Source organism: Notolepis coatsorum (assembly GCF_963971535.1).
Source record: "Notolepis coatsorum genome assembly, chromosome: 3".
Classification (NCBI taxonomy): domain Eukaryota; kingdom Metazoa; phylum Chordata; class Actinopteri; order Aulopiformes; family Paralepididae; genus Notolepis; species Notolepis coatsorum.
This window is the reverse complement of record NC_140167.1, coordinates 63,731,652-63,751,522: the sequence shown is the minus strand read 5'-3', so window position 1 is coordinate 63,751,522 and position 19,871 is coordinate 63,731,652. Positions and strand designations below refer to the sequence as shown.

At 48.1% G+C, this 19,871-nt stretch overlaps 1 protein-coding gene across 1 annotated transcript in view; it reads right to left on the bottom strand.

Moving 5' to 3' along the window:
* dennd1b (DENN/MADD domain containing 1B) overlaps positions 1–19,871 on the bottom strand; it is a 467,783-nt gene that overhangs the window by 160,766 nt on the left and 287,146 nt on the right. Inside the window, exons 9-10 of the mRNA XM_084311228.1 lie at positions 16,784–16,837; positions 6,230–6,340 (exon numbers count right to left, since the gene is read on the bottom strand). Coding sequence (XP_084167354.1) covers positions 6,230–6,340; positions 16,784–16,837 — 165 coding nt within the window. The remainder of the gene's footprint in view (positions 1–6,229; positions 6,341–16,783; positions 16,838–19,871) is intronic.

Sequence of the window (19,871 nt, the reverse complement as noted above, 5' to 3'; positions counted from 1 at the left end):
TTGTATATTCCTTGTACATATGCACGGAATATCCCTTTAGCCTACTATAGCCCATAATAGTTCATTCTCTTATTGGACAAAGGACCAGGCGCCAGGGGACCAGCCCCTGGCGTCAAGTTCAAAGGTACCGACGAGACATGTCCGTACTAGCCCCGGCTCCGCTCAGGGATACGGCTACCGAAATGAGAGTGGCACTATTTGTTCACCGTGCATATAAATATGGCGCAAGTAAATGTAGAAGTCCCTTACCCTTCTTCCCAACTTAGTAACAGAACGTGAAGCCTCACCCACGATACGACGTGCGGTGAAGTATGGCCTGTTTGGCCTTAGAATAGCATTGAGACCTCGTGCGAATTAATAACTGAATTGTCAGAGTTTGGCACTGTACCGTCGAGTGCGACGTATTTCTATCAAGTAATAATAGTCTATCGTGTATGGTGCATCGTGCGGTTAGAGTTCTAAAGTGACCAGCATCTCCAACGCTTCCTCGTGTTATCTAGAGTCTTATCCAGGTTGGGCCGACCACATGGCGCTTTCATCCGAGGAGATCTAGGCGAGGACCGAGGGACATGTACACTGGATTACCTACCCGACGACTGCTGAGCCCTATGTTTTCAATTCAATTCGATTATGGAGTGTGTATTGGTTCAGTGCCTCCTCCTCGGAGAGCCCTAACCCAAGTGTTACATAGCTCAATGTTGCAATATATTCTTTTCAATCTATACAGCTCGCGTGGGAAGTCTCTCTGGGGATTTCCGTCTCCTCCCTGTGGCGAGGGTGGCGGGATGTAAAAATGTAAAAAAAAATTACCCTCAGCTGTGTCACGTGGGATTCATGTCAGTCTGTGTTTCTTTCTTTTTTGAATAAAAAGAGGAAGGAACATGAAGCACGACGGCTCCGTGTCGTTCTCCCAGGCGACTTGGAGGAACAATGTCTGGTGTCTTGCTAGACTATCCATTGATGTGTTTGGGTCTCGACGCGTACATAGTGCTGGCTCGGGGTGTTTCTGTTAAGAATCACGCAGGGGGCTAAGTGCGCCTTGGTTGCTCATTATTAAAACAGCTTTTTTATAGGGCAACTGGGATGGAGTTTTGTCTCTTCCGAGCGCCAGTTTACTGGGTTGTCTCGATGAATTCTCGTTCATATCTGGGGGATGTTAACGGAATAGATCAGAACATCACGCCCTTGGGGTGGGCCACTGAGCGCGGTACAAATGGGACCGTCTGGGTGGCACCCTCTTTTCATGTTTTAGATCGACACGCATACCTACCCCCTCTTCTGGAGTGGGCATGTCGGCGTGGTTAGGGCACGGGACTGGTTCTGGTCGCGCTGGTCCAGGTCAGTTAACCCGTTGTCCGCCGGGGATGCAGATCTGCTGTTCTGGTACCCTGAGGGACTTGTGCTTTTTTCGGGGGGGAAAATGCCGGGTCGGCCCGGGTGTCACAGGGTTAGGCGTTATGGAGACCCTTTGTTGGGTACATGTTGTACTCTGCACTATTGTAATGGCTTACGGCCATACCAACCTGAACACGCCCGATCTCGTCCGATCTCGGAAGCTAAGCAGGTTCGGTCCTGGTTAGTACTTGGATGGGAGACCGCCTGGGAATACCAAGTGCAGTAAGCTTAGGGCTGGTTCTCCATTGTTTTCGCTCCTCTCTTACGCGTGGCGAAGAGGGGGCTGTTGGGGTGGTCTTTTGGACATCCTCTGGTAACCCTATGTGCTTCCCGAGCCGCCGGGCCCGGTCCGAAGTGATGTTTCGTCGACCCGTAGGCCTGGAATAACCCTTTTTTGAAAACTGGAACACTTGTACTGCGGTATAGCCAGTGTATACCCGCAGGTGTGTTTTTGGAGTTTTTTCTTGAGGGGTTATAGGAACAACCACCGCATGTGGTACCAAGAGGGTGGTTGATTCCCTGGTGTGTTGGAGAAGAGTCAACTCCCGGGTTACCCGGTTGAGTGTGCCCCTGCACGTTCATGACGTCTGCCAATCGTGTCAGCCTTCTCTGCCTCGACCCCTCTGGGTCGGGGTTTTTTGGTGGAGGCTTTGTAATGGTGCGCAACAATGCCAGCATACGCCCCTTCCGCCGGGGTGCTGTTTTCAGTTGACCCCTTTGGTGCCTGTCTCGCCCGCAGTGCTCCAGGCTCGGGTCTACAGCCTGTTGCCTGGTTTCCCCGGTGCGCTGCCTGCTTCCGTTGGTTAACCTTGAGTGCTTACGGCCATGCTGACTGCCTGTGTTGCAGGGTCAGTGTGCCAGGCGGCGTACTAATGGGGGGAAAGGGCCCGCTCTTGGAGGGGCCCTGTCCGAATATGCTGGCGATGTGGGGGGCGGTGTCACTAAGTGACCGCCTGGTGGGGTCTTGATGCCTGGCGTCATTGACCTCTCCGGGCCCCCTTTTTCCGGGGGATCCAGTCCCTTCAGTGGGTCTGGGTCTTCCTTCGCGCTCCGCTGCTACGGCCTTGCCACGGGGTTGAGTCTTATCCAGGTTGGGCCGACCACATGGCGCTTTCATCCGAGGAGATCTAGGCGAGGACCGAGGGACATGTACACTGGATTACCTACCCGACGACTGCTGAGCCCTATGTTTTCAATTCAATTCGATTATGGAGTGTGTATTGGTTCAGTGCCTCCTCCTCGGAGAGCCCTAACCCAAGTGTTACATAGCTCAATGTTGCAATATATTCTTTTCAATCTATACAGCTCGCGTGGGAAGTCTCTCTGGGGATTTCCGTCTCCTCCCTGTGGCGAGGGTGGCGGGATGTAAAAATGTAAAAAAAAATTACCCTCAGCTGTGTCACGTGGGATTCATGTCAGTCTGTGTTTCTTTCTTTTTTGAATAAAAAGAGGAAGGAACATGAAGCACGACGGCTCCGTGTCGTTCTCCCAGGCGACTTGGAGGAACAATGTCTGGTGTCTTGCTAGACTATCCATTGATGTGTTTGGGTCTCGACGCGTACATAGTGCTGGCTCGGGGTGTTTCTGTTAAGAATCACGCAGGGGGCTAAGTGCGCCTTGGTTGCTCATTATTAAAACAGCTTTTTTATAGGGCAACTGGGATGGAGTTTTGTCTCTTCCGAGCGCCAGTTTACTGGGTTGTCTCGATGAATTCTCGTTCATATCTGGGGGATGTTAACGGAATAGATCAGAACATCACGCCCTTGGGGTGGGCCACTGAGCGCGGTACAAATGGGACCGTCTGGGTGGCACCCTCTTTTCATGTTTTAGATCGACACGCATACCTACCCCCTCTTCTGGAGTGGGCATGTCGGCGTGGTTAGGGCACGGGACTGGTTCTGGTCGCGCTGGTCCAGGTCAGTTAACCCGTTGTCCGCCGGGGATGCAGATCTGCTGTTCTGGTACCCTGAGGGACTTGTGCTTTTTTCGGGGGGGAAAATGCCGGGTCGGCCCGGGTGTCACAGGGTTAGGCGTTATGGAGACCCTTTGTTGGGTACATGTTGTACTCTGCACTATTGTAATGGCTTACGGCCATACCAACCTGAACACGCCCGATCTCGTCCGATCTCGGAAGCTAAGCAGGTTCGGTCCTGGTTAGTACTTGGATGGGAGACCGCCTGGGAATACCAAGTGCAGTAAGCTTAGGGCTGGTTCTCCATTGTTTTCGCTCCTCTCTCACGCGTGGCGAAGAGGGGGCTGTTGGGGTGGTCTTTTGGACATCCTCTGGTAACCCTATGTGCTTCCCGAGCCGCCGGGCCCGGTCCGAAGTGATGTTTCGTCGACCCGTAGGCCTGGAATAACCCTTTTTTGAAAACTGGAACACTTGTACTGCGGTATAGCCAGTGTATACCCGCAGGTGTGTTTTTGGAGTTTTTTCTTGAGGGGTTATAGGAACAACCACCGCATGTGGTACCAAGAGGGTGGTTGATTCCCTGGTGTGTTGGAGAAGAGTCAACTCCCGGGTTACCCGGTTGAGTGTGCCCCTGCACGTTCATGACGTCTGCCAATCGTGTCAGCCTTCTCTGCCTCGACCCCTCTGGGTCGGGGTTTTTTGGTGGAGGCTTTGTAATGGTGCGCAACAATGCCAGCATACGCCCCTTCCGCCGGGGTGCTGTTTTCAGTTGACCCCTTTGGTGCCTGTCTCGCCCGCAGTGCTCCAGGCTCGGGTCTACAGCCTGTTGCCTGGTTTCCCCGGTGCGCTGCCTGCTTCCGTTGGTTAACCTTGAGTGCTTACGGCCATGCTGACTGCCTGTGTTGCAGGGTCAGTGTGCCAGGCGGCGTACTAATGGGGGGAAAGGGCCCGCTCTTGGAGGGGCCCTGTCCGAATATGCTGGCGATGTGGGGGGCGGTGTCACTAAGTGACCGCCTGGTGGGGTCTTGATGCCTGGCGTCATTGACCTCTCCGGGCCCCCTTTTTCCGGGGGATCCAGTCCCTTCAGTGGGTCTGGGTCTTCCTTCGCGCTCCGCTGCTACGGCCTTGCCACGGGGTTGAGTTTGCTCTTGACCCCGTGATTTTGGGGGCAGTAACGAGGTTTGTTCCTTCCGTTCGTTCCCTGGCGGCATGCGGGTTGTGCGTGTGCGTAGTCGTGGGGTCAAGCCACGGTCTGCTCACCCTGTGCGTTGAGTTGCTCGAGTTCCTCTTCGCACGGTCGGATCCGTCTCCCTCCCGTCCTCCAATAGGGAGGGTATCCCTCCATTAGGGAGGGTCGGGGGGGCTCGGTCCTCCCCGGTTCTGATGGTTGTGGGGGCCTCAGTGGGGTACATTTGTCGAGCTTCTAGCTCCCGCTCAGCTCCTGCTATGCATTATGATGCTGAGCGGAAGCTAGCATGAAACAGAATGTAAGGTTATGTATATAACCAAGTTCTGTGAATGCTAGTGACGATCAGCATCTAGGCGCCACTGCGGCCCTTGATCTTTCATTGTGGTGAAATTTGTTGGGAAGGAGATGAGTGTGTGGCCCCACCCCTGCTTATGTAGGCAGCAGATGGGGGTGTGGTCAGACGGATGTTGGTATGTAAAGGTACATTTTGAAATGTATTCAGTGCATATCCACTGAAGCGAGATATATGCATTATGATGCTGAGCGTCACTAGCATTCACAGAACTTGGTTATATACATAACCTTACGTTATATCATAATCAGAGTTCTAATCAGTTATATCATAATCAGAGTTCTAATTAGAGTTATATCATAATCAGAGTTCTAATTAGAGTTATATCATAATATAATATATATCACACTTTTTACTTCTTACTGATGCACTGCTCTGTTGTATGTTAAATACCCTGTTGTATGTCCGTTCTATTTTATAATTTTTAGACTATTTTTAAACTGAATCATTTTAAACTATTTTTATTATTTGTATTACTGAATGAAACTGTAAACAGAGAGCCTATTGGGATGCTAGATCCTAATGTGAAACACTGTGATTTACCATACCTTGCTACCTGTCTATCTTTTTTATGCTCGCTTATGCCTGTATTTTTTACTGTTGTGAAGCACTTTGAACTGCAACCTCTGTATGAAACGTGCTATACAAATAAAGTTATTATTATTATAATCAGAGTTCTAATCAGAGTTATATTTATAATCACAGCTATTGTACCAACATTTGAGACGTTTTTTTCAAATCTGAAAAGACATGAGGCGTTTTACATTAGTTTAATATCTAAATAGCAGTTTCATTCATCTATGGTTATATAGAGACAGATGTTTCTTGTGCTGTCATGCGATTTCGAGAAGGAGGATTTTCTATCAGATCATTTTGTACATTGTATCCGTCATTTTGTACAGATCATTTTGTACATTGTATCTGTCATTTTATACAGATAATTTTGTACATTGTATCAGTCATTTTGTACATTGTATGTCATTATACAGATAATCTTGTACATTGTATCTGTCATTATACAGATAATGTTGTACATTGTATCAGTCATTTTGTACATTGTATCTGTCATTATACAGATCATCTTGTATCTTATCAGTCATTTTGAGGATTGTGTTCTCCGTTAGTGAGACGGCGTGGGGAAGGGGGAGAACTCACAGTGCTAAGCTTGTGTTCTCCATTAGTGAGACGGCGTGGGGAAGGGGGAGAACTCACAGTGCTGAGCTTGTGTTCTCCGTTAGTGAGACGGCGTGGGGAAGGGGGAGAACTCACAGTGCTGAGCTTGTGTTCTCCGTTAGTGAGACGGCGTGGGGAAGGGGGAGAACTCAGTGCTAAGCTTGTGTTCTCCGTTAGTGAGACGGCGTGGGGAAGGGGGAGAACTCACAGTGCTCAGCTTGCTTGAGGTAACGATGATGCGTCGTTCGTGCAGCATGCTGGCGTAGAGCTGGAGCATGTTGTTGACGTCCACGGCCACAAAGTACTCCGTCAGATTCCTCTGGAGGTGGAAGAGCAAGGGGGGAGAAAGTAAAGAGGACGAAGAGACACTTAATAACCCTGCCCTGTGACATAGACCTGTTCGCTGTATACGAACATACCGTGTTTGAGCCAGCAATACCGACTGAGTCACGTGACTAAGTTGCCCCCTACTTGCGCGAGCTGCTGCGCTAAAAAAGTACGACAGGGCTCTATGGAGAAACCATGACACTCCCCTGACTAAAAGTTGTTTCAAACGAAAACGGCTGGATGTCATTTTGCCAAAGCAGCACGGCTGTGAGTGCGAGTCTTTCACCTTTTACTAGGGGTGTAAAGGTACATGTATCCGTACCGAACCGTTTCAGTACTGGACCTTAGGTTCAGTACGGCTGTGTACCGAACGAATACAACAGTATGTTAACCACTAACGGCCGCTTGTTTTTTTCACAATCTAATATAATTATTATTATTTAAAAAGAAATTACAAGTCGATTATTAATTTCAATATAGAATATTTGTTGACAGCCCTACAAGTACAATTAGTTACTGCACACTACATCACCCCTGAGTAGAACATGGAAAGCCAAACTTTCCCCCACTGTACCGAAAACCCATACCGAACCGTGACTTCAAAACCGAGGTACGTACCGAACTGTGGTTTTTGTGTACCGTTACACCCCTACCTTTTACATATCTAGCTTTGGCATGGATTGATTGGTTAGACCGCTAGCATGGCTAACAAATGCACATATATATTGTAGTCTGCCCCATTGTTCTGACCAGGATTACGTTCCTTTTGCCCCTTGAGTCTGACGTATACAGCGAACAGGTCTATAGTGCAGTTGTTCTCAACCGTCTTCGCGTCAAGGACCGGCCCCCCAAGTTGATTGCTCGTTAGGCAGTGTTGGGAAAGTTCACTTTTATTTTTTTTATCCTATTTTTCTCCGCCTGATTTTCTATTTTTCTCCCCATCCCAATTTAGTCGTTATGCCAATTCCCCCCCTCCCTGGTTGTTGTGCGCATGTTCCTCCTACTGGTCGGTACAAGGGAACCCTGAAGTCTACCACATGCTTCCTCCGACACATGTGGAGACAGCCAGTGGCTCTCTTATCACCTGGCAGCGAGGACTCTCATTGGTGAAGCGTAACGCGTGGGAGGTCACGCTGCCTTCACCATTTCCTGCCTTTCGCTGAGCAGGCGCCCAGACCTGACCTGTAGGCGTCGCTGTCCACAACGCCAGATTACCATCCTCGACTTCCCTCCCGCTAACTCAGCCAAACGAGTTAGTATGACGATCGGCCTAAGCCGCAGGCAATGCTGACTCCGGGAGTCGAGACCGCAGCCTCTTGCATTGGTGACGAGCGCAATCTCCGCTATGCCATCCGACCGCGGAAAGTTCACTTTCTACATGAACTAGTTCAGTTCACAGTTCACAAATTTTTTTATGAACTAGTTCAGTTCATAGTTCATAATAAAATAATTTTTTTACTAAAGTTCATGGTTTCAAAAATGAACTAGTTTATAGTTTATAGTTCTTTTTTCAATACGTTGCTGCAAGCTGTTATACAATTTGAAGCGTTGTCTGTTACTGTACACACAACCTTGTTGTGTATTTTGAATTCTTTGTTAACAAAGAACAATATTTTTGCCAAACATGTGTATGTGCTCCTTTAATCGCCGGCTCCACATTGTTGTGATGACGTATTAGTTAGTGCGACAGCCAGGGGTGACAGGCGCGTACGCGTGACTCACTCGCTGTTGCCAGATTGGGTCGTTTTCTGCATCATATTAATACATCCGGTGCCGTTAACGTAGAACTACGATTCTGTCGCCCAACCGCTGAGTGCCGGAAACGTAGATCTACGTGTTTCTCACGGTATTTATTTTAATCGCTATTGCCATTCATAATTCAGCGGGGCACCTTGTGCATACTGTTCTGAGTGTGTCTGAGCTGGCAGACGGTCTTATACCGCCCTCTAACGCCTTCGGCCATTATTGCACTCCATTAGGAACAGGGTAGTTTCTTTTCTCTACCGAGCAGTGGCGTGGGGGCGGGTCCTAAACACTCCGGCAAAACAGACGCTTGTAGGGATGGTTTGGACAACTGACCCCGCCCACCCGTTATTGTGCAATGCCCAACAACGTCGGAGACAGGATCGCTGTGGATAACTGGACTGGCGATCAGATAATTGGATTATTTCTTTTGCATTACATCAGATACAAGGTAAGAACACTATATATAAATATGATCGTTGATCTGATATTTATTTCTACCCCGATCGACGCTGTCTCTGTGTGTGTGTGTGTGTGGCTATGTGCCGTTGGGTGCAGGAGGGGGGGGGGGGCGTGCTAGTCTAAACCACATTGCATGCTTGCACAAGGAAGGATAATAATGATGATCTAGCGTTGATTTCAGGAAGATTCGATAATCAGGCAAAAAATTACAACGTGTTTATTGAATTACACAAAAACGCTGTTTTTGCGTCTTTCCTGGAATTACTCAAAAGCACCCATATTCAAAACGGTATAAAACGGAAATGTACAGATGAAAAAATAATCAGTTTTTTGCACGTTGACTGGAAGCAACTCACTGACACTCGACGCCGTTATTAGACCCATAGCTATACTATAAAATATAGGTTTAGCTCTACAAACTACAACTACAACTACGTTTATGGATGGCAAGGCCAGGTCACTTCCCGGAAGGGGCGTGGCACTCAATGTGTTAAGGCCTGTTTAAGGTGTGTTTTAGCTGGGTTTTCGCCTGGAAAGCTCTTAGAAATCTGGCACACTTTTGAACAAAGTTATACTGTGATAGAGCGCCGAAAATGAACGCATTCACAATTACGTTCATCTAGCGGAAATACAGTACGTTCAGTTCACGTTCGCCCAAAATATGAATGAGTTCATTGAACGCGTTCAGGTACATCACTGTCATTAGGCCAGAGGAAGGTCACCTGATAACATTTAGTCTCAGGGACCCCCATCTGAGAATATTTGTAATGTTAGATGTGATTTCAGTGCAGAATTCCATAACCGTCAATAGTATGGAGTATAGACTGTGCTGTTATTTTTACATTATTACCCCACGTCCACTGGCTGAGCAGAGAGATATTTCTTTTTTTGTATTCACTTTTTCTCCTCCTGTTTTTCTGTGTTTTTCGTTATGCCAATTCCCCCCTCCCCTTCCTGGTCGTTGCTTGCATGTGCCCCCCACTGGTCGGTCTAGGGAGTCCTGAAGTCTATCAGATGCTTCCTCCGAGACATAGGAGACAGCCAGCAGCATCTTTTCACCTGCCAGCGCGGACTCTCATTGGTGAGGTGTAACGTGTGGGAGGTCACACTACCCTCACCATCTCCCTCCCTCGCTGTGCAGGCGCCCTGACCGACCTGTAGGAGTCGCTGTTTACAACGACCAGAATACCACCCCACAGCTTCCCTCCCACTGACTCTGCCAATTGAGCCAGTATGACGACCGGCCAAGCTGACAGCCGGATTCGATACCAGTGTCTCTCGCGTTGGTGACGAGCGCTTAGTCCGCTGCGCCACCCAGCCGCTCAGAGGGACATTTCTTGATAGATTCAAATGCTTGGACTTTTTTTGCTTCTGAAATACGAGACAATAACTGTGTGTTGTACAATGCACGACTTCTTAAATGTCAAATAAACATATTGATGCCTGAGAATTTGTATCGTTTCCTTAATCTTGAATTTTAAAACAAAGTAGCCACAATTTGATTCATGATTTATTATTTCAATGGGCTAATATACAGAGGTCTAATAAGGAGAGGGAACTTGATCAAGTGCCTCCATCATCAGGTCCCATAATTCATTTTTATTGTTTCATAATATCAATGTGCATTATGCTTGTAAACCCAGATAGTAAGAATGTACACATTATTATTATTAATATTAAAATATTTACAAATGCTATGTTTGTATTATTATAATTAGGCAGGCTATGATGAGACTTAAAAGTGGTGGGATGTTCACTCTGTCTGCTTGGCTGGCGATGGTAGATCTCTCCATTCTAGGAAAAGTAGATCTCATGCCCAAAAAGGTCTACATCCCTGGTCTATACTGTAGGTGGGGAGATAACAGTGAAGCCTACATTCCCTCTCATTGGGCTTTCAGTCAGTGAATTAGTCAATCAAATTCCTTTAACTATTCCTGATTTGACTGGGGGACACCCTAGAGCCCCATCAGTGGCGGGGCCGAACGGGGTCGTGGGATGGGTGCTGAAAGACTGCGCTGACCAGCTGACAGGGGTCTTCACTAAGATCTTCAACCAGTCCCTGTCCCAGGCCATCGTCCCACCCTGCCTGAAAACATCCATAATTATCCCGGTCCCAAAGAAGAACTCCATCAGTTGCCTGAACGACTACCGTTCAGTCGCACTCACCTCCCTACCCATGAAGGTCTTTGAAAAGACACTCAAGCCCCACATCATCTCTAGCCTCCCACCCGGACTAGACCCCCACCAGTTCGCCTACAGAGCCAACAGGTCCACGGAGGATGCCATCGCCACAACTCTCCACTCTACCCTGTCCCATCTGGAGAGAGCGGGGGGCTACGCACGGCTGCTCTTCGTGGACTTTAGCTCTGCATTCAATACCATCCTGCCTGACAGACTAGTGCCCAAACTCATGGACCTTGGACTAAACCATCCCCTCTGCCGGTGGTCCAAGGACTTCCTCTCTGACCGCCCCCAGAGGGTCAGGATAGGCCACCACACCTCCACAGCCATCAGCACCGGATACCCCCAGGGCTGTGTGCTGAGTCCCCTTTTTTACTCTATTTATACACACAACTTCACCGCAGTCCACCCCAGCAACACCATCATCAAGTTCGCTGACGACACCACCGTGGTGGGCTGCATCTCAAAAGGCGACGAGACCGCGTACCGCGATGAAGTAGAGAAGCTGTCAGCCCTGTGCAAAAATAACAACCTGCAGCTGAATAAGCTAAAGACCCAGGAGATGATTGTGGACTACAGGAGGAAGAAGACCGACATACAGCCCCTGTACATCGACGGGGGATGCGTGGAGAGTCTTGGTCATCAAGTTCCTGGGTGTCCACCTGGAGGATGACCTGACCTGGAGAATCAACACCATGGCGATTGTGAAAAAGGCACAGCAGAGACTCTACTTCCTGAGAATACTGAGAAATTACCACCTCAGACAAGACCTGCTTGTGTCTTTTTACCACTGCTCCGTGGAAAGCATCCTCACCTACTGCATCAACGTGTGGTTCCTCAGCTGCACAGCCGCAGAGAGGAAGGCGCTCCAGAGGGTCGTCAACTCGGCCCAGAAAATTATCGGCTGCCCTCTCCCCTCACTGGAAGGACTATACAACTCCCGCTGCCTTAAAAAAGCAGTAAAAATACTGAAAGACCCACACCACCCGGGCAACAAACACCTCGTACTGCTGCGCTCGGGCAGGCGTTTCAGCGTCATGCCCACCCGGACTAACAGACTGACATTTAGTTTTTATCCTAGGGCCATATGTGCACTAAACTCAGCTAAAATTTCAAACAACAGTCTCCCTTGCACCCCCCCCCCCCCACAACATTAAGGGATAGTGCAATTATCTTTTACACCCCCCTGTTTATGTTAATGTTATTTATGCCTTACTCCTGTTTTTATATTTAATGCTGTGTTTAGGACTGTGTTTTTATATTTTTACTAGCACCTAGGGCTGCATTTAAAATTTCGTTGTAACAACTGTAACAATGACAATAAAGATCTATTCTATTCTATTCTATCAAGGACATGTTGGGGGTCTCCGGACCACATGTTGAGAACCACTGATTTAGATAATCATTTTCAACTGTTGTTTATTTGTTTATTTGTTTATTGTTATTCGCACTTACAAACATACATTCTGGAATAAAATAAGTAAAAAGAAGAACAGTTAAAATGTGCAGGAAAGGTCAAAAAACCCAAGGGCTTATAAGCGACCTCCCCTCTTAAACCTATATAGGATAACTACACACAAAAAAATCCCCCTCCCCCCCACATTATGCACAAACACATGCGCATATCCCTCTCTCATACACACATACATACAATACAGCATTATACAACTATTATAATGTTAAAAAAAAAAAAAAAAAAAACGTCATAAGCAGGTGTGTGGTCACCTACTCGCCTCCTTCTTCACTTTCACCACAAGGAAGTGCCTTCGGTAGATCCCCACTTGACGAGGTTGTTAGTAGAAGAAAGTTGGAAAACAAGAGATACGTTGACATCATATCTTTATTTTCTCTCACTATTTTCGAGAAAATACGGCGATATTGTCTTCGTTACTGGAGTGTCTGGATCATTCCGACCTTCAACGTTTTTTTCGTATTAGGAGCTCATGCCGCTGACATGCTTCACAACTACAATCCTCCTTGCTGCGGCTGGATGGGGTTACCCTCTAGCAACACAGCTGGACTGTAGGACGCACCGTCTATTGTGAGAAGCGGTTGTTTCCAGGTTGGGTACGTACTGTTTTTGCTTGCGAGCTCTGGTTGTTGTTGATGCTATGGGGGTTAGCTAACAATTTACGAAATGCCGACCCCAGGCTAGGGTCCTCTGCTCGGCTTAAAACAACGGTCGGAGGATCTGGGTCTGACGCCCATGATGGCTAATCTAGTGGGCCGCGCTAGGTTCTGGTGATCCCAGGATTCTAGAGCGGATGCTTCTCTGTCCCGTGCAGGCCCCATCTTTCATATACAAATGAAAGTATACCCTAACGAGGAAATGTGGGCATAAGATCTTGTGTTCATGTACCGTGTACTCACAACTAAGGGGGTTAATTAACCTATAAAGCTATGCTTAGTGACATATGAGTGAAGAATGAATTATTTTCTCAGCCTGTAATGACAATGAACAGTGTGTTCACATATTAACAGGGTTACCTGTTCAACTGGGCCGTATCAAGGGTAAGGTAGGAGGGGTGATCCCCCCGGTTCCCTGGGGCTTCCCCACCCTCCTCTCAGACATGTTGTTTACAATATATTGTGTCACTGTGTTTGTGGGGATACGATGTAACCCTTAGCTTAGTTGCTGGGGTTGTGCTAAACGCTTGAGAAACTATATTTTCCTAAAGGAAAGATTGTTTGGTCGCTTTTCGTGTGTGCTTAGCAAGGCCTGTGGCCGATACTAATCGAGAATTCTGTATTCTCTCGTTATAAAAAACGGCGTTCCTCTGTAGCAAGAGTGTACTTGACATTTTTTGTTGTGATAAAGGGTTGTGTGTGTCTTGTGATCTACAACTGGGTTAGGTTGGCCACAGAAGCACATGCGTAAGTCTGGTACCGGGGCTCTTAAGGGGGCCCTCTCTATTCTGTGTTTTTTCCTTTGTAAAAATCAGATAGCAGGTTAGCACATGAGCTGTGTGAAGCTGTTAGACACTTCATGTAGCTCTTTTTTGTCATTACATCGTATCATGGGTGTGGGGTCGTAAAGGGGTGAACTGGTAATCCTTTCCTCCCCTTTTGATGGGCAGGGGTTAAAACCTCCTGTCCTTCAAGGTTCCTGTCACGTTGCTGTTCTGCACGTTACAGGGTAAGAGGGGGGGGGGGGGTTTCCTGGTCCCACGGCCTGGAAGATTGGGCGTGTGCACCGCAGAAATTCCCCCGCCATAGAGTACGTCACTGTGCGCGTCTCTGTTGGTAAGACTTCCGTGAGTTGTTCAGGTCCATATGATGGATCTGTTTCAGGGAGTGGTCAGGGCTCCTCCTCACGAAGCTCCTACTCGGGCCTTCTGTGAGTTAGGACTCTCCTTCCCTGTGAGGGAGCCTCCTCAAAGTTCAGAGCCTCCTCCTCAGATTGTCAAGGTGTGTAGAACTTCAAAAAGGAGTCCTGCTCTATTGTGTGTGTATTCGATTCAATTCGATTATTGAGTGTGTATTGGTTCAGTGCCTCCTCCTCGGAGAGCCCTAACCCTAATTTTACATAGCTCAATGTTGCAATATATTCTTTTCAATCTATACAGCTCGCGTGGGAAGTCTCTCTGGGGATTTCCGTCTCCTCCCTATGGGAGGGTGGTGGGATGTAAAAATGTAAACAATTTTTACCCTCAGCTGCGTCACGAGGGATTCATGTCAGTCTGTGTTCTTTCTTTTTTGAATAAAAAGAGGAAGGTACATGAAGCACGACGGCTCCGTGTCGTTCTCCCAGGCGACTTGGAGGAACAATGTTTGGTGTCTTGCTGGACTATCCATTGATGTGTTTGGGTCTCGACGCATACATAGTGCTGGCTCGGTGTGTTTCTGTTAAAGAATCACACAGGGGCTAAGTGCGCCTTGGTTGCTTGTTAAAACAGTGTTTTTATAGGGCAACTGGGATGGAGTTTTGTCTCTTCCGAGCGCCAGTTTACTAGGTTGTCTCGATGAATTCTCGTTCATATCTGGGGGATGTTAACGGAATAGATCAGAACATAGGTAGAGGGGTCTCACGCCCTTGGGGTGGGCCACTGAGCACGATCTAAATGGGGACCGTCTGGGTGGCGCCCTCTTTTCTTGTTTTAGATCGACACGCATACCTACCCCCTCTTCTGGAGTGGGCATGTCGGCGTGGTTAGGACACGGGACTGGTCTGGTCGCGCTGGTCCAGGTCAGTTAACCCGTTGTCCGCCGGGGATGCAGATCTGCTGTTCTGGTACCCTGAGGGACTTGTGCTTTTTTCGGGGGGAAAAATGCCGGGTCGGTCCGGGTGTCACAGGGTTAGGCGCTATGGAGACCCTTTGTTGGGTACATATTGTACTCTGCACTATTGTAATGGCTTACGGCCATGCCAACCTGTACACGCCCGATCTCGTCCGATCTCGGACGCTACGCAGGTTCGGTCCTGGTTAGTACTTGGTTGGGAGACCGCCTGGGAATACCAAGTGCGGTGTGCTTAGGGCTGGTTCTCCATTCTTTTCGCTCCTCTCTCACGCGTGGCGAAGAGGGGGCTGTTGGGGTGGTCTTGGACCTCCTCTGGTAACCCTGTGCTTCCCGTGCTGCCGGGCCCGGTCCGAAGTAAAGTTTTGTTGATACCGTAGGCCTGGGATAACCCTTTTTGAAAACTGAAACACTTGTACTGCGGTATAGCCAGTGTATGCCCACAGGTGTGTTTGAGTTTTTTCTTGAGGGGTTATAGGAACAACCACCGTCGGTACCAAGAGGGTGGTTGATTCCCTGGTGTGTTGGAGCAGTGTCAATTGCCCGTGACCAAAGAAGAGTGAGGTTGCCATTGCTTGCCACTGTGGTGGAATTGATACTGTGCTTAGCTACTGCTTCGGGTGGACTAAAGTACTAGTATATATATATAGATATTGTTGGCCTCTGCGCCACTCCTCCATTGGAGTAAGGATTCTCCTGTTGGCTTTAGGCCTAGATCCCACTGAGTGTGGAATTGTACTTTTGGTACCTTTGTTGGGGGTTTCCCAGTACCAGCCCCTGGCTGGTTGGTGAGTGTCTGTGGGCGCTTACCTAGGTTACTTTATTATTATATTTACCTTGTCTGTTCTCCCCTTAACCTTCTCCCTGTTTGTTAATTGTTTGTGGGTTGTTTTTTCCCTTTGTTGCCTATCTAAACATCAGTGGAGGTTTCAATTCCTACCCGGCATAATAAATATAATTTACTATTTTTGGAACAACGTCTTGTGTTTGTTATTACCTACCTGCCCGGGACTATTTTGAAAACATTTACTGAGAGAGGCTGTTTCTGTTCATGTACAGCCTGCTCCAGACACCATTCGGTGCGGTCGTTAGACCTTCGTACATGACACGGTGTCACACCTGAACTACACTAACTAACTAACTAACTAACACACACTTGTTCAAGGTCACGGTGTCACACCTGAACTACACTAACTAACTAACACTTGTTCAACATGGATGACGACATCTATTTGAAGACTGGTGTTTTTTTTTGTTTTTTTTTCCTGTTTCTAATTTCTCTGTTTTTCTCCCGTCCCAATGTTAGTCGTTGTGCCAATCGATCGCACACTTCCTCCGATACGTGCGGCGACAGCCAGTGACATCTTTTCACCTGGCAGCGAGGACTCTCATTTGGTGAAGTGTAACGCGTGGGAGGGCACGCTATCACCACCAAGTCCTGCCCCCGCTGAGCAAGCGCAGAGACCTGACCTGTAGGCGTCGCTGTCCACAACGCCAGATCCCCACCCACCAGCTTCCCACCCTCTAACACTGCCAATTGTATTAGTATGAACGACCAGCCAAGCTGGTAGCAACGCCGAGAGCTGGGCTCGAACCCAGCATATCCTGCGTTGGTGACGAGCGCAATCTCCGCTACGCCACCTGACCGCCCGTTGGTGAAGACTGGTGTTTTAACAGTGTCAGCAGCACAAGGGGGTCGACTCAATGAGATACTCAATACTGACTAATGATGCAATCATTTCATGCAAGCGATAAGGGTAACTGATCAGAAACTGTTAAGACAGGTAGAGAGCTGTCTCTCTCTCAGACTTACACTCTCGGGGATCGTTGGCAGTCCGTTGACATCAGGGGCGATGAAGTAGGAATGCTGTGAAAACACAAACAGAGAGAGAGAGAGTTAGAGAGAGAGAGGGAGAGAGAGACAGAGAGAGAGAGAGAGTTAGAGAGAGAGAGAGATAGGTGGGAAGAGAGCGAAAGAGAGACAGAGAAAGAAGAGTTAAGGGTCACTAACAATTCATGGCGCTCATCCAAAAGAAGAGAGTGGGGGGCAGTGGGGGAGGAAGGGAGAGGGGGGAGGAAGGGAGTGGTATAGGGGGAAGTAGAAAGAGAGGGAGGGAGGAAGGGAGAGGGAGGGAGGGAGGAAGAGAGTGATAGAGGGGGAAGTAGAGAGAGAGGGAGGGAGAGAGTGATATAGGGGGAAGTAGAGAGAGAGGGAGGGAGAAAGGGGGAGAGAGAGAGATGGAGTGGGGGAGGGATGGAGCGATATAGTGGGAGGGAGGGAGGGTGGGTGGCTATGTGTGTGTGGGAGGGAGGGTAGGGAAGGAGGGAGGGAGAGAGGCCCTTCACTTTGTTGTATGATTTATAGCTCATCTATATAACTTGCTGATCTGGTGTCTGAGCGCAGACCACAGACAGGCTCAATAGCAGCCTGGCTCCCCATAGACTCAGACTGGAAAACGTACTCTTTATTTAACCATTAAAAGGGGGTTTGCATGGAGAGAGGAGAGGAGAGGAGAGGATAGGAGAGGAGAGGAGAGGAGAGGGGAGGGGAGAGGAGAGGAGAGGAGGGGAGGGGAGGGGAGAGGAGAGGAGAGGAGAGGAGGGGAGGGGAGGGGAGAGGAGAGGAGAGGCGAGGCGAGGAGGGGAGGGGAGGGGAGGGGAGGGGAGGGGAGGGGAGAGGAGAGGAGAGGAGAGGAGAGGAGAGGAGAGGAGAGGAGAGGAGAGGAGAGAGCTCACGCACGCACCCACCCACACACAGGTTGTTGTGAGGATCAGGCCTGTCTCAGTTTGGGAGAGCAGAGCAGGTTCAACCTACAGATCAAAGGGCTCTGAGAAAGGTAGTGGAACTGAGACAGGTAGACACACCACCTACTGTACTGTACTGTACCTCTCTCTCAACCTGCTCTCTCTGCCCTCCTCTCTCAACCTGCTCTCTCTGCCCTCCTCTCTTAATCTTCTCTCTCTGCCCTCCTCTCACCCTGTTCTCTCTTAATCTTCTCTCTCTCTGCCCTCCTCTCACCCTGTTCTCTCTTAATCTTCTCTCTCTCTGCCCTCCTCTCACCCTGTTCTCTCTTAATCTTCTCTCTCTCTGCCCTCCTCTCACCCTGCTCTCTCTCTCTGTCCTCCTCTCTCACCCTGCTCTCTCTTAATCTTCTCTCTCTGCCCTCCTCTCACCCTGCTCTCTCTCTCTCTCTCCGTCCTCCTCTCTCACCTGCTCTCTCTCTGCCCTCCTCTCACCCTGCTCTATCTCTCTGTCCTCCTCTCTCACCTGCTCTCTCTCTGCCCTCCTCTCATCCTGCTCTCTCTCTCTGTCCTCCTCTCTCACCTGCTCTCTCTCTGCCCTCCTCTCATCCTGCTCTCTCTCTCTGTCCTCCTCTCTCACCTGCTCTCTCTCTGCCCTCCTCTCATCCTGCTCTCTCTCTCTGTCCTCCTCTCTCACCTGCTCTCTCTCTGTCCTCCTCTCTCACCTGCTCTCTCTCTGCCCTCCTCTCACCCTGCTCTCTCTCTCTCTGTCCTCCTCTCTCACCTGCTCTCTCTCTGCCCTCCCTCTCTCCCTCATTCTCTCTCTTCTCCCTCGTGTCAAAGCTGGTCACAGGGTGAGGGCCATCCAGCCATATCTCTGACTATTTTGTATGTATTGATCATTCTGAGTTAATAAAGTGTATTAACCGGATCCACTCGACTGAGTAAGTTATTACATGTTTCCCACAACACCATGCTAAAAATTACCAGACATGAAAAACGGCCACTGAGCTCGTTCAGCAGCTTCTTGAGATCACATGTACAAGACATCTAAGCAAATTAATAAAGGGAAGATGATTAAACATAAGGTTTTGTAGATACAGTAACAAATTCTTCCATCGGGACACATGCTATTTGAAATATTATTATAGAATATCAGGCCTATAAATTACCTTATTATAGCCAAGTTGCACATCTATGAATCGGGCCAAATCTAATCTTTCCAATGGCAGAGTTCAATTTGGATTTAGTATCACCAGGCGTGCAGCAAGAACCGTGAATTAAATCTACTATAAATACAGTTACTTTTCTATTATGGAAACTGGTCCGCCTTTTTGAATCAGATTGTACATGGATTTTTGCTAAACATTCACAGTTAATATAAAATAACTGTGTTCTAATTTATGCCAATAACGTAAAAATAAGAGAAATTAAAATAATTCATCCATAAGTAATTTGCTTGACAGAAGCTGGCTTGAGCTGGATATTGTCGTTTTTCTAAATTCCGACACTCATTGAAAGCCCCGTCTGTCCTTCATCATAATGACTACAAACAAAAATGGCGGCTCGCATTAATTTCCATAGATATTCACTCAAATATTAATGCATTTCCTAAACTGATATTTCACTAATAACACTATAACCTATTAGGGCTGACCCCTATTAATCGATTAGTCGACTAATCGGTCGAAAGGAGCCGTAGTCGACTGGCCAACCTCTTAGTCGAATATAATAAAAAATATATATATATATATTAATATATATATTTTTTGTATCATTCTTTCCAAAAGAAAAGAGGCATAGAAGCGTGGCTAACGCTAATGGTGCACATACCAGAGGCTAACTGTCTACGAAAACAGGCACAGAGGCACTGAAAAAGGATTTCACCCATCTAATGAACACACTAGACTAGACAAATATCAAGATGTATCCATCAGTGGACCAATTGCATGCTTTTGCAGAGCACAAGAAGCCTTCAGTCGACTCCTTCAGACATTAAGCACCCCCACAGCCCAAATGGAATGATAAAAAAAAAAAAAAAAAAATTATACTTTTTTTTAAGTCGACCAATAGTCGACTAACGGCAAATTTTGGCCAATCCTAGTCGACCATCCAAATCCTTAGTCGGGGACAGCCCTATAACCTATTGGTAAACAAAC